The sequence below is a fragment of the Hipposideros armiger genome, unplaced genomic scaffold (genome assembly GCF_001890085.2).
Source record: "Hipposideros armiger isolate ML-2016 unplaced genomic scaffold, ASM189008v1 scaffold_549, whole genome shotgun sequence".
Taxonomy (NCBI): domain Eukaryota; kingdom Metazoa; phylum Chordata; class Mammalia; order Chiroptera; family Hipposideridae; genus Hipposideros; species Hipposideros armiger.
In genome coordinates, this window is record NW_017731899.1 from 439875 (window position 1) to 455234 (window position 15360).

At 48.3% G+C, this 15360-nt stretch overlaps 2 protein-coding genes across 2 annotated transcripts in view; one reads left to right on the top strand and one right to left on the bottom strand.

Moving 5' to 3' along the window:
* Window positions 1-4300, top strand: part of CPXM2 (carboxypeptidase X, M14 family member 2) — a 116351-nt gene extending 112051 nt beyond the window's left edge. Inside the window, exon 13 of the mRNA XM_019669180.1 lies at window positions 2970-4300. Within this exon, the coding sequence (XP_019524725.1) occupies window positions 2970-3223 (254 nt within the window). The 3' untranslated portion in view covers window positions 3224-4300. The remainder of the gene's footprint in view (window positions 1-2969) is intronic.
* The window catches only part of GPR26 (G protein-coupled receptor 26), a 73314-nt gene that overhangs the window by 9116 nt on the left and 48838 nt on the right, over window positions 1-15360 (bottom strand). The gene's annotated exons all lie outside the window — the stretch shown is intronic.

A 15360-nucleotide genomic window follows, 5' to 3' on the forward strand; every position in this document is an offset into this window, starting at 1 on the left:
CTGATAGAGCAGGTGGGGCTTTTCCCCACAAAACTGCCCTCAAGCCCTGTCCTCCCAACAAATCCCAATTTGACCTGTGAGGAAACAGAGACCCTGGGACCTTAGGATGGGGTGAGGCTGGGATTCAGACCTGGCCATGTGTTCTTCAGTGCCAGGCTGCCTGCTGATGTGGTACAGAGGCCAAGTATTACCTAAGTGGGCGAAATGTATCGGAGATGCCACCAAGTGGCAGACGGCTGCTGTCATGCCTGAATCCCGCTCTTCCCATGCAGTTGCCTATTTCTTCACTCAGCAATCTCTTCATACCGTGTAGCATAGCCTCTCACAGGCATCCATTCATTCATTCATTCATTCATTCATTCATTTATTCAACAAATGCGGGTTGTGAACCCATAACAGGCCAGATACATGCGAGATGCCAGAGGTCATTATGAATGAAAGAGGCTTTGCTCTGCTCTGCATAGGGCTGTATTTTAAGCATTGCTAACAAGCCCCTTTAAAAGAGTGATTCACAAGGGGCAGGAACATCCCTTGGATTATTAGGCCTTGTGCGTTCTGTGAGAAAGCATGAGGGTTTTAAATGGAGTGGGGCATGAAAGACCCAGGGCCCCACACGCCGGCAGAGAGCACTTCGCCTAATGAGCTCTGAATTTCAAGCGCCTGTAATCAAGGAGGCTGTTTTGGTGAGCTCATGGGAAACATGTGCCCCATTGCCTCTATTTCCCCATAAATAATTTCCCAGTGTGTACTCATGGTAGATGAAGTCCATACTTTACGCATGGCGCGTCACTGTGTTTGTTAAAGCGTCTTTCAGTGCTCAATGTCAGCTCTGAATTTGCCTTGATTTCTTTCTGTTTGAGGCTTATGTGATCTGACATGTTTTATTTCAGGAGGGATTTTGCATAAAATAAACACGGGTATTAAATGCAATTCTACAGGGAGAGAAGCTAGTAAGAATGCTTTCTAAATGCATAAAATAATATGTTCGCCAAGCACCTGGCTTGAATGCCACATGACTGCCCCATGCTAGGTCAGGACACTAACCTAATCTGCTAGCAAATGGACCTTCACTGGGGCCTGGGTTGTCCCTTCTGTCCACCACTGCTGAGTGACACCAGCTAAGTGTCGACCTCCCCCTGAAGCTCCACGGAACGGTCACTTCCAGACCGACCTGATCGCTTGGTGGGACAGTAACCCAACAATGGTTAAGACCTAACACGCCCCACCTCTCGGGTTAATAAGACATTTGTCTTCATCCCACTGACTCTAACTGGCATTAACTGGGGATGCACCACATGAAACATACCGTTAAGGGCAGAAGAGTGAAATCAGGAGCCTACACACTAACACGGGGCCAGGACAGGAAGAGGAGGATGCCAGGAGGACATGTGAAAGGCTGGCTCCCTCAGGTTTGCTGGGAGCTGTAGGGCCCACGGAGCTGTCTCAAAGTGGGAACTGCATTGTGAGGTGCAGGCCATCTGATCGGAAGATGAAGACTGCTTGGCAGGGCTCTTGCCTCCTGAAAACCCATGAAATGGCCTTGGATTTAGTTGAAAACCTTGCATTTTCACTAAAGGAAGACACAGGGTGCAGGGCAGAGAAATACCAGGGAGCCCCCCACCTAACGGGTGTGTCTCGGCTCTGACACCGAGTCCTGTTTACCAGGGAGCAGATTGCATGAATGTGGCAAACAACTGCCAACATAGTTCATATTTCATAACATCTTGTGCTCTCGTGCGCTCACAGCATTGCGCAGGGTGTCTCAGATGAATAAAGAGTGTAATGTGAATTTAAACATGATGCTTGAAAGTATTGTCTATGTCTGTGTAATTATACACACACGTTTCTTCTATCCCTTAGAAGACCTCAGGATTTGTTACGATGAGTAAACTTTGCCCAGGGCCTCCTTAGCACTTCATCAAATCCAGCCTTTTCTCTTTACTTGGCACCAAAGCTTTAGACCGGGCAGGTTGCTCAGACTGTCATAAGAGAGAGAACCAGACCTGGCACTGGGAGACCTGCTAATTACAAGCCGTGTGACTTTGTGCAAGACATGACACCTCCCTGAGCATCAAATTACTCATGTAGGAAAGGGGATAATCCTAGAACCTACATCAGAGTTTTGGTTGAAGAGTCAGTGAATCAGTGTCAGTCTCTACTGCTTTCTCAATGGGGGTCGCTGTGTCCCCATTTCTGTCTTGCAGCCTCTTTAATGTAAAGTGCTCTCAGCAGGTTGTAGGCACCTGGCAGGAGTGGCCTTGGCCTAGACCCCTGCTTTATGCAAACAGGATGTAGCCTAGAGCTAAGAATGGATGCAGATCCTATTAGGCACTTGTTGGGTGACTGGCTGGAGGTATAACTGGGCAGACGGGGCTCAGCCTTGCAGCACCCATGGTTGACTGCTCCGCGTTTCTCCTGGACCTAGGACGTGGGATAAGGGCCATGGAATGAAGTGCGGTTACCAGGGCCTCCTCCTAGGTCATTGGCCCTTGTCCCATGTCGTCCTTCCCTTCTCTTTTCAGAAATGAGGAGCCCCACCCCTACATTACTATTCTATGTTTATAGCCATGCTAAGGGAAGCCAGGAAGCCATGCACCAATGGCTTTTCAAGATGGCATTTTGTGGGTGACGGCCTACCGTTTGGAAATCCAAGTTCATAATGAATGGCATGTATTGTCACGGAGAAAGGCGTGTGAGTGATTATTTCTCCATCTCTGCTCATGTGTATTAACACTGTGGGGAGTCTACACCCCACACCCCTGCCTGTTAAAACCATTAAGGGGGCTTCCAAAGAGGAAAACATCTTGACTTCCAAGGTGCATGAAGGACTTGCGTCTGCAAGGGCGTGAATTCCACACAGCCTGCCTCTGAGCCTCTCTCTGGCCAGGGGGCTGGTCTTGGAATCACAGGGCTGGGAGGCCCTGCGTTAGACAAACGTTCCTCTCAGCTCCTCTGCTTTCTTTTCACAGCCAGTGATGGGGATTACTGGCGCCTCCTGAACCCCGGAGAGTATGTGGTCACAGCCAGGGCGGAAGGTTTTACCTCGTCCACCAAGAACTGCATGGTCGGCTATGACATGGGCGCCACGCAGTGCGACTTCACTCTCAGCAAAACCAACCTGGCCAGGATCAGAGAGATCATGCAGAAGTTTGGGAAGCAGCCCGTCAGCCTGCCAGCCAGGCGGCTGAAGCTCCGGGGGCGGAAGAGACGACAGCGAGGGTGACCTGCCAATGCTTTGAGACACATCCCAGACCCCTGCAGATTAAACCACCCCCGGTCATAGCTCCATAGAGGACCTGCTCCCTGTTTGCTCTGTAATCCAAGAAGGCCTGAGAGAATGTGTGCACCGCAAGGCTGGTCCCAAGGGGAGGGCTGAAGGCTTAGGCCGTTTTCTTCTCTTTGTTCCCATGTATCCAAATAACTTGGGCAGAGCGGCAGAGGAAGGCTGGTTGGCGTGAGAGAATTCAGCCAGTCAATCGAATCAGAGAGAGGGGGGAGCTTGCCTGCTCAGGGCCTCCTGGTTGCAACAGGAAACCGGTGCTTCCCTTTTGCGTGACAGCAAGCTCCCTGTGCATTTGCAATGTGCACGGCTAAATGGCAGCATTCCTGGGGCCCTGCCGTCCCAGATGTCACCATTTGAGATGCTCATGGGCATTCCAAGAGAATCCACCCTTTCTGGCCCCAGGACATTCTAAGCTGAGGCAAATACATTCTGCATTCTGTTAACAATAGAGACATCACCAAGCGAGCTCAGCTGGCCTCTGGAGTCAGTTTAGTTTCCCTTTCAACAAAGGCTCGTGCTCATAAAAAGGCGAGACAGGCTGAAATAATTTAAGTGATTGTTGGGCAGCAGGCGTGCACTGGGGCTGGTCTCAGGCAGACTGGGTTTACAGAGACCCGCCCCCAAATGTCCTGCTGCTCTGGTAGCCCTGGGGGCTCCATGGGCTGGGACTGTGGCCGGTGCTAAGGAACCAGATCTTTCAGCCCTGCTCCTCGGTGACCTGCTAGGACTTGAAAAGAGCTGAAAGGAGGCTCACCCGCACCCTCTCTGCTCCGGATAGTCCTTTCATGGAAACGAGCACACCCAAACGGGCCTGGCGTCACCACGGGGGTGGTTTTGGATATTGGAATACCAGACCTTCCAGTTTGCACTAAATCTGATGAAAGGCTCTTAGAATTATCTGTGGATCGTTGGTTCAGGAGGGGTGATTGAATTATCATACAAGAAAACAATTTGTCCCACTTTTTGTTTTTATTAATGTTGCTGCCTCACTGACCTGGGAAGAATGAGAAAAATAAAAAACGCAAACAACAAGATGCTTCTAGTGTGTGGTTTTCCTGGGGACGCTCGTTGCCCCACCCAGTAGGACCCGCGGGAAAGCTTTCGAGATGCGTTCCCTGCAGCTTGATTCTTCAGCTGAGCTGCTTCCTGGAGGCCATGGGAGCTCTTCCTCCCACCTGTCTGTCCCCTGCCACATAAACACAGCTCCAAGTTCACAGCCAAAGCACAGGGAGTTCAGGGAAAATTAGAAATCAGAGGTGGGTAGAGTCTTTTGGTGCCTTCTGGGGTATCCAGAGGTGAATGACAGGTTGTTAGAGCTGAGGGGCACCTCTAGATCAATGAGTCCCAGGATGGCACCCAGGTTTCCTCTCCCACACTGACTGATTTATCAGCAGTAGTTGCTTAGAACTCTGTGTTAAGAAGGATTCTGAGGCAGAGTCCTGGCTCGGTAGAAAAGAATACTGCAACTTATCAGTTGTGTGTGCTATGAGGATGAAAAGGGGTGATACCAGGGAGACCTCAAATTTCCATCCTTGAACTAGTCCGAGTCCCATGAACTTAGATATAGAAACACTGAGGCCCAGGGAGGGGCACAAATTGTCCAAAGTTGCCTTTCAGACCGTGACAGGGGCAGGACTTTTAGGGCAACGCTCTTTCCACAGCCTTCCTGAAAACCTGTAATTAGGTCCTGGAGCAGCGCTGGGGCCTGTGCCTCTGGGGCTGACTCTCTTAGAAGCACATCATGCCCAAGGCAGTGACAGAAGCCTTGGGAGTCACAGGTGCATTTCAGAAATCAGAGGGCAAAAGGTGGGAACATTTACTTCATCAACTTGTCTGGAGAAATTTAGCAAGGAACTGATGAAATGTGTATAAAACCCTGAAGACGCTCACTGGGCCTGATTCTGGTGCTTTTCTTGCCATCATAACTCCCTGCCTGCTTGAGTCAACCCACCATCTGGGTTCTGCCCTGATTTGTGGCGCTGTTTTGATGTTCAGTTGGTGACGCTCATCAGAAGTCTTCTAATCTGCTTCTTCTAATCTGCACCTTCTAATGTGCAATGAATTTTCATTGGAAGTTGTGGCTTCCGTCCGACTCTGCCTCACTCCTCGTTTTCCCCAGGCATGTGCTCTCGCTGGTCCAAGGGACACGGGAAGGCCAACGTTCTTTGGGTGTTGTCTCCATCTAGCTCTGGGAAGTCCAGAGACTCTAGGATTTGGGGATCAGGTCTTGCCTTCTTCCAATTCATATTCAACACACCGCACAAAGCCTGGGAGACCATTGGGGCAGAAAGAAGAGAGAGACCTGTGAACCCCGTGGAGAAAGTTTCCATGACACTCCCAGGCCTGTGGAGGAAGGGAAGAGCCCACCGGTCACTGCACCTCCTGAGGGGTCAATGGATTGAGAGGGAAAAGAGGGAGCTTGGTGGGTGGGTGGCTTGAGTTTGATCCCAGGGCTGCCTCTTACCGGCTAAGTGATGTTGAGCAAGCTGCCACATCTCTCCGAGATTTATTTCCCCATCTCTAAAATGGGATAGGAACCCCTGCCTCTTAGGGTCGTTGTGGAAGCTCAATCAATGTTAACATATTTAAATGCTTGGAGCTTTCAGCATCAAAAAGATCTAGAAATCAAAAAAGGGCTATTTTTAGAGAAAAGTATAGCCACTTTAGAAAACAGTCTGGCAGTTTCTCAAAAATATTGGGTTGTCGGAAAAGTCATGACGTATTTTGTTTGTTTTACAAAGGTCATTTATTTATATAAAGAACAAAGATCAATCAGTGATATATCGCCTGTTTTGTTCGATAACCTTTTGTCATCTTTCAGTGAGCTTCATAATTCCTTGTTCATAGAAGGATCTGTCTTTATTTGTGAAAAACTGAACAAGGTGCTGATTTACAGCCTCATCTGAATTGAACGTTATACCACGCAAGGAGTTTTGTAGAGAGCGAAACAAGTGGAAGTCTGATGGCGCAAGGTCAGGCGAGTATGGTGGATGTAGCAACACATCCCATCCAAGCTCCAATAATTTTTGACGGGTGATCAAACTTGTGTGTGGTCTCGTGTTGTCATGATGGAACACAACTCCTTTACAATTAACAAGCTCTGGACATTTTTGGATGATAGATTCGTTCAAACTCTCCAATTGCTGACAGTACACATTTGAATTGATTGTTTGGTTCCTTGGTAGGAGCTCGAAAAACACGACACCTTTAAAATCCCACCACACTGACAGCATAACCTTCCTCTGATGAATGTCTGCTTTCGATGTCGTTTAAGGCGAATCATCACGTTGGGACCAAGACTGTTTACACCACATTGTTGTAAACAATCCACTTCTCATCACCAGTTATCAGTCGCTTCAAAAAAGGATTGTTTTCCTCACATTTAATGAGCATATTGCAGGTGTTTATATGCGCCATCAAATGAACTTCTTTGAGTTCATGCGGATCCCAAATATCGAGCTTGCTTACATATCCCAGCTTTTTTCAGGTGGTCGTGAATGCTTGAATGATGGATGGTCAATGTTTCTGCAATCTCTCGTGTCATGTAACGTGGGTTTGACTCGATCAATGCCTTTATTTTGTTGTCATCAACCTTCGGTGGGCCTCCCTGACTGAGGAGCATTGTTGAGATCAAAATCACCAGCACAGAATTTCGTGAACCATCGTTGGCACTGATGTTCTTGTAGAGCATTGTCACTGTAAACTTTATGCAACTTTTCACAAGCTTGATGAGTGTTTTTCCCTTTATGGAAGTAAAACAGTAAAATATGGCAAAAATGCACAGTTTGGTCTTCCATCTTCAACTTGTAAAATCTCTGTATCTCAACCAAATCGCTCAATTTTTTTTTAGAATGAAGCTATAACTGTCAGCTGTCAAATGACATAGCAATAACATAGATGTGAATGACTCTAATACTTCCAAAAGTGAACTAGTGCCATCTGTTGCAAACATGTGTCATGACTTTTCCGACAACCCAATAGTAAACATGGTGTTACCATATGATCCAGCAATTCCACTCCTAGATATATACCCAAGAGAAACGAAAACATATGTCCACACAAACTTGTGCAAGAATGTGCATAGCAACCTTATTCATAGTAGCCAAAAGGTAGAGATAGGAAAACATCAAGTACACAATGAAAGATAGAGGTCTTTCTGAATTACAGACACACAGACATAAGTATCCATAGAAAGCTTAGAGCTTCAAGCCCACCATTTTTGGCCACTGTTCACAAAAACTCATAGGTCCAAATATCAGCGATCTGTTCTCTTTTCTTGTAGGTGCAACATTCTTGTTTGATTTGAGTTCCAAATAGACAAGTGGACAAACAAAAGACTGCTTATGGATGAACTCTTACTCCCAACAGCCAGCAATGGCCTTCTAGTTACAGGGCTGTCCTCAAGCTTTGGGGTTCACTTTGCTGTGTTTGTAGAGCCAGCGCCCCTGGGAACACATGCTGCCCTCACCAATGAGTGATGGACATGAACATGGAAATACTCTGACTCCCCTGATCCCTGATCAGAACATTTCTGAGTTGATGCTGTACTGTCTGTCCCCAGAGCTCCCAGTGGTCTGGCCAAGGTTGCCCTTGGTAGGAGTAGGCTTGTGTCATGTCTTTGCTCAGATTCCTCCTTTCCTGATCATGATCTCCATGCCCTACCGTTTTCCTGAACCTGTTTCCCAATAATACCTTAACACATATACTCATCCCGGAAGTTGCTTCTGGGGAACCCAACTTAATGGTCTACCGAATACCTCCTTCCTGTTCAGTAACTGAACCCCGGGTATATTCAGGGGTTATTTTCAAGGGTTAATAACATGGACATGAAAAAGGTACATTTCTGAACTCTCCTTGTGGGTAGGGGTGGCACCATGTTTATACGTTCTGGATAATGATATGTGAGAATTCCAGAAAGTGAGAATGAAAGGAGGGTGTGCCTTTATGTTCTTTCTCTTTTCTCCTTTTGTTGACCTGGAACAGACACATAGAGGTCGGTGCTGCAGCAGCCATCTTTGATGGTGACCTTAAAGATGGAAACCATGCATTAAGGATGGAAGAGCCTGGGTCCTGGAGACACCAAAATGCCCCCACCAGCCCCAGTGGTCTTCCTCTGGATGTTTCCAACCTACCTTGTTTCAGCCTCGGTTATGGGGGGTTTTAAGTTATGTGTAGCAGATCTTCGTCCTAAGTGACACAAGGCTCAAATTCAGGTCTCCGATGCAAAAGTTAGCATTTCCAACCCATAAGCTCTACTGAACCCGAGGACATTTTTGCATATATTTTTCTAATTTAGTCTGTCTCAGAACTTTAGAAACCAGAAGCCAAAATGCTAAATAAACTGTGACTGAAACGAATAACCGTGTTGCTCGGGTATTATCCATTCCAGTTTTCAGACGTTCCATTTTGCACTGAGGTCCTTGATGAACATCCTCACCAAATCACCTACTATTTCTAGTGTTTCTCATGCTGTCGCTGGGCACCGCCGCCTGACTCAGCAACCAGCGTTAAGGATTAGAAGGTGAGAATAATGATGCTTCAGGATACTAACCTTGTTGGTGCTAGGAGTGTCGCTGTGTTCATACACTTGAGTGGGACTTTCAGCATAGGGAACCGATATCTGTGACCCTGGATAATTTCGCATTTGCAGCAACTATAAGCATGATATTGCAAAATATTGCTTCACATCTTCTAGCTGACCTATGCATAAAGAACTTTTCAAGATGCTTCTTTTGGTTAACAGAAAAGTAATGCACTTCCAAGGGTGTTTGCTTGCTTGTTCAGTTACTTCATTAGGGATTAAATTATCTGGGTTCTTATAAAACCCTAGTAAGGAAATGTGTCCTGTTGTGAAGGAAGTAGGTTTAGAGTCAGGTGGTAGAGGGGAGTGAGAAATTGAATATACAAATGGACAGCAGCCAGACTAAATTTTTTTTTTTCAGACTAAATTTGAAAACAGAATTCTGACCCACAATCTGCAGCCACCAGCCCAGGAGAGCAGCCTGCTGTCAGTCAGACTTGGAGGAAGTCAGACTGCTGTCTCTTAAAATGATTCAGGAACCCAAACAATCAACCAAAATGGCTAGGAGTGGATCAATCACTGACACCTTCCATACTTTCTGTCTCTGCTTCCAACTTAGGGCCAATCAGAGAAAGTTGAGTACTCTTCCTTAACCAATCACATGGATGTCCTGCTTCTAGCTGTCCCACCTCCCGCTTCCCCAGGCCAGCAACCTCTAATGGGTACACCTGAAGCCCTCCCGCTAAACCTTTTCTCTCCTTGGCTTGCCTTTGAGTCTCCGCCAAAACACCAGAGATGATGCTGACTCCCTGCATAGTCTGAAAGCATAGTCCCTGCTGCCTCTCATTTGTCTGACCTTCATTTATTCCACAGGAGAGAGCGCAGGTGTTGGGAGGAGAGAGAAATGGATTCGACTTCAGACGCTGTCGCTCACTGCCTGTGTGAATCCAAGCAAGTCACTTGATCATGCTCAGACTCAGTGTCCTCACCTGCAGAATGGGCCAGCTGACGCAGAACAAGCATACAGGACATGAGGGACCCTGGCACTTTTTCTAAAATCACTTCCTACAAATCAATTCTGCTACCTTCAGTGTTTTGTTTTTGTTTGTTTAGGAATCCTGGGTAATTTTTTTTTCATTTACATGGCACTTTGCAGTTTACAGAGGATTTGTACATCCACTATTTTCTATGTACCTCCCAGCAACCCCCTGGGGTAGGCTGGCAGTTCTTATCAGTTCCATTAGGCAAATGAAGAAGTGAGGTTGGAGCAGGTAATGGTTGGTTAATGGGGTGCGTTGCCCCACTGGTAAGGGGTTTGAAGGTGGAGTGCGCAAGGCGCTTACTCACCCTGACCTCTTTTAGTACAAAGAGGCAAATCAAACACGGTTGCTTAGCTCCTCGTAGTATTTGTTTAGTATTCACAGCCTTGGGATAACGGCATGTGGTCTTTGATTCGGATCAGAGCTCCCCAACGTGGTGCTGGTGCGGCCAACTACGGGGCTTCCTCCACATGCTGCCCTTGGGCTGGTTCTTAGATCCACATTCTAGTTCACACCCTCCGTCTGCTGTGCTGACGCTCAGTGTTACTAATGCACCAGGGATCGTTCAAGACCAAGACAGGTGCTGGTGCTTTTGAGGGTTGCAAGGCCAGAGGTGCAGAAATGGGCAGGTCCTTCCTGTCCATCACCTCCCCTCCCTGGAGGCCCCACGTATGCTAGGGAGGCTGATAGTGGATGGAGAACCAAGGCCCCGAGCCAGTGGAGCCCCGTCTGTCACAAACCAGGTCCTTCCTATCGCCAGGGGCTGAGTTGGACCCAGTCATTGCACAAGGGCTCACTGCCCTGCACAATGAAGAAGGAATCAGAGTGCAGGCTGGCACGTCTGAAGTGCTGGCACTGCCTTGGCCTGAGTAGGGCCTCAAGAGGGAGAGAGAACAGGGGTTCCTGCCTTGAAACGTCGTAACCCCACCCAGTAAGAAAACACGGGCCAATGATTGTCTTCAGTTCTGGCCAATTAAGTGCCAGCTCAGCCCTGAGGCATGACAGGGTAACCCGGGAAAGGGGAAGTATGGGGCAGGCCTTGAACCAGATGAGACCAAAGTATCTGCCGTCCCTCCTGGGACCCTTTAGAGTTAAGATGTAATGCATCTACACAGAAATGGGATTCAACCATTCCATCCACCATGTGGAATTAATTATTTTACCTTCTTCCATGAAAGAAGTCTTGCATCCTGCCTGCCCGAAGCAATATGCTGTGGATTCCCTTGACCTGAAGGTTTGTCATAAGAGGAGCTTTGTTGTCCAAGGCCTTTATTGAGTGTCTGCTCTGTCCACTCCTGACAGGCACTGGGACAGGATGGAAAAGACTCCAGCCTCTCGGTTGGAACACAGGCAAAAGCAGAGGCATGCCGGTGTCCTTGGATGGCAGTTTTAGAGACTGGGCACTTCTCTCTGATGACTTGGGGTGGTGGAGGGCAGGAAAGGTGACCTTCAGCTGGATTGGGAAGAGGAATCAGAGTTCACCCAGCAGACCAGGGGAGGGAGAGGAAGAGGAAGAGAGGACAGGGGACAGTTTGTGCAGTGGCACAGAGACACACAGGCTGTGTTGTATTTGAGGGGCCATAAAAGGGCTCCACATTAACAAGGGGAAAATATCAGGTGAGGAAAGGCAGACGATGGCAAAGAGGAAAGTGGGAGCAAGATCATGCCAGGCGCCAGGCCTCGGGTACTGGGTTAGGTATTGAGAAGTCCCTCATGGGAGCTACCGGCCCACCGAGAACAACAGAGGCCACACAAGAAATTCCAAGAAATACAAGAAAGCGGAAACATGGCTCCTTGCTGAGAAGTAATGGGACCATTTCTGTGAGTGGTTTCTTCAGTCTAAAAATATGCATGCTAAAACCATTTCTTTTAATAAATGGAGTGGAAACAATGTTTAGTTCTTTCAAAAGGAGGATAATTTTTTTTTTAAATCAAGGAACTGCAGGACAGGCTTTAGGATTTAATTGCAAACTTAAATTTGGCAAATCTGGTTCCTTTGCAAGCACGGCTCATGCATTAGCTTGCCCAGGACTGTCCCCCGGGACAGCAGTGAAATTGGGGGAGAGAGGTGTAATTATTTCCATTTTACTGATGAGGACACTAGGCCTGGGAATGGTCAGTTACTTACCTAAACTCTTTTCCATTTATAGAGAAGCAGAAATTTGGAGGGAATAGCATTTAGTGAAAAGATTGATAATTGGAAGGTTTGCAAGATGGGAATTTGGAGAAAAATGTCCACAATGGGATATTTCGTCTGACTGTGTACCTTGGTGTCGGGTTCCCGGAAAGTAAAGTCTGAGACAAGAACTTGGGTGCAGGGAGTTTATTTGGGATGTGATCCCAGGAAGCTGGAATGAGGGAGCACGTAAGTGGTCAAGATAAGGTCACTGCTGTGGACAACGGCGGGTCGTGCCCCCGGGATCCTGGAGAAGAATGTAGATGCCTCTTGTGATTGTCCTGACAGGAGGCTGGAGCTGGTGTGAATCCAGGTGGACTGCTGGGGTCAGAGAAGGATGCAAGTGTGCAAAGCACAGAGCCTAGAGGGGACCCTGCCAGCAGGAAGGGAGTGTGACGCTCAGAGAACAGGTGGACCTAGGGGCGCTGGTCACTAAAATCATCTGCAACCCCAAGAAAAGCATGCCTGAGAGGTGGGTCCAGGAAACTGACTCGTGCAGATGATGAGTGGAAGAGGCTCTGAATTCACCACCTCAAGGCCCTGCACCCATGAAGACTCCAGTGATATCTGTCCCCTCATCCCCGTGGTACACTGCTGGTTACAAGGAATCCTAAACCACTGATAACTGGAGGGTAGCAAGGGAACTGGAAGCTGGGATGAATACTTCTATGCATTGATTCCTTCACTTAACAAAGATGTACTGAAGCCTACTGCCCACCAGGCACTGTGCTGAGGCACGGGGGTATGGCAGGGAAGGAGTGAGGAAAGGTCTGTGTCCTCACGAAAATAGCATTTTGCAGGCGTGCTCAGTGGTGCCTGGTGTTTCGGCCCCATGGGACTTGCTGTGGACGTGTACAAGGCAGAACTACCAGCCCACAGGTGGAGGAAATCAGGTGAGATGACGACTTGTCAAAGGTACTGATGTGCTCAGCTACTTTGCAGGTAAAACTCACCCAGGAAGGACACGTGGAAAAAGGTCTGTAGGAAGTAAACATCTCCTCACAAGAAAGTGGATTTCTGGAGAGAGCTAGGAGGCCAGGATTACATTTCAGCTTTTCCCGATGGGGTCAGGCGGCAGTGGGATTAGGCGATGGGGGTCCTCTAACTGCAAGGGAATGAGATGTTCTGGGGGAAAAAAATTACAGCCCACCTCTGTGTGGTCCAGATAAGATGGTGGGATCCGTGGTTCATGTCTTCATACACACGTGACTCAGCACTGAGGATGGCTGCAGTGCCAAGGATGAGCGGTCCTTCTCTAACTCAAATATACTTTAGGAAGAAAGTCTTGACAGCAGCAAGAAGGATGGAGTTGGCAGGAGCAAGATTGGGGAACAGAGGAGCCAACTGGAAGCTGCTACACCAACCAGTCCAGGTGAGAGATGACAGCGGTCCCCAGCCAGGCAGCAGCCACAGGGAATAGTGGCATCACATGCCACACATTCGAGAGCTGGCTCGGAGGCACGCTGTGCTTCAGGTTCCCGTGGAAATGTCAGGTCTCAAGTCCAACATATCTTAATTCATTCAGTTAGTGCTTAAAAAATCTGGAGCTAGTCATGGCCTCTGGTGCTTCCAAGCCAATCCCTCTTCTCCCCTCATCAGGTAGGACTGAAACCAACATCCAGTCAGCCCGGCTGCCACGGCTCTTCCCATCTATCCCACCATTATTAGGCCACATTTTTTTGAGCTGAGCTGATTAAATCCATTAGCTTTAGCAACACACACACACACACACACACACACACGTTTCTTATTATTTTCCACGTTGCATGCCCATCTCTGACCCAATGTATTTGCCCAGGGGATTCAGTATCCCAAGTGGCCAGGCCTGGATCTCATGTCCATCTCCAGGGCTGGAGGAAGGGAATCACACTGACCCTAAGAACATGGTTGGAGAATGGGGGAGAGGGTGGTTTTACAAAGGATAGCCAGGGTGGTGTTGTCCAAAAAAGATGGCTGTGCTGCCGAAGACCATATTAGCTCCATGAAGACAAGGACCCTTGCTGTTTGCTGACCACCGTGTGTGACGTATGTCCACTCTGTTGACAGTGCACTTGACTGTGAGCAGGAAAATCCTGAGCTGGCTGTTGCAGCATCAAGTCCTCATAAGTGTTCTCTATAAAACCACCTTACATAACCCGGCCTTTCTGTTCCCTTCAGACATTGAGATTGTCTTTGATTTTGATTAATAAGATTCCATGAGCCCCACAAGGAAATTTGTCTCCCTCCCTAATGGGTGTACCCCAAGCCTGTGCCCTGTGTGTGTGATGGGGGTGGGGAGAGTATGTGTTCTAAGCCCCCAAGTTAACTACACTCTCTGAGTTAGTATAGCCCCCATGCTGGGTCTACAGGAACAGTATCTGTGGACAGATAGCCCCCCTACTTTTCTCCCTGCCAGCCCCACTTGTGATCTGGGGAAGGCCGTTTCCCCTTTGACATTTAATGGCCCTGAAGGACATGCTGTGTTGGGGGAGAGGGCAGCAGGGACTTGGGGACTACTGGATGTGAAGGGAGCAAGCTCAGATGACACATCTCTTTGGTTTTGGTCACGCTTGCGACTTCAATTCGCAGATGCCCCTTATTTGCTTGTATTTTCCAAACCACATCAGTCTGTCCATGAGCTTTTGCATTGCTGGTTGAGTATCCGTCCTGAGTCTGTGTCTGAGAATATGAGAGGAAGAGAGGAAACCCTTGAACATGTAATAGTACATTTGTGCCATCAAAACACAGGCTGTGGGTTTTCTTTTTTAATTACGAATCTCTGTATAAAATTGCACTTTGCAATGTCAAGATGACTCTAACTCTGGGTTGGGGTACAGGAGGACCTGAACGAGGACTTTATCTGAGGGCATAGTGAGAGAGAAAAGCAGCCATGAGCGAGATGGAAGGTCATCCTGTCCTCCTCCATAGTCCCCATGGAAATGTCTCGGCAATGTTAAGGAATGCCCAGGGTCGGATATTCTAGGGCAGGGAGATCTCATATTCCCTTTGCTTTGGAACCAGCTGGTCCCCAAGTGAGCCTGGGGCTCAGGCAGTTTTTGGTGACTGAAGACCGTCTGGGCGCCCTGTTTATGTTCAACAAAAAGCCATGGTCTAGAAAGACTGGCTAGAGCATGCTCATGGTGTCAGCATGCTGGCCGGAGTTCCCAGGAGTGAATGGCCCTGAGCTGGGGTTCCCAAGCAGGAGAGTCTGACCGTGGCTGAGCACCCAGAGAACGCTTACCTCCCTGCCATGCCCGTGGCTGGTTTGAAGAGACTATAGGAGAGAGCCAGCCCATAGCTAAAGCTCTGCTGTCACCTGTCCTTTACATCCTAGCAGGTCAGGCGCAGGCGGCATGACCAG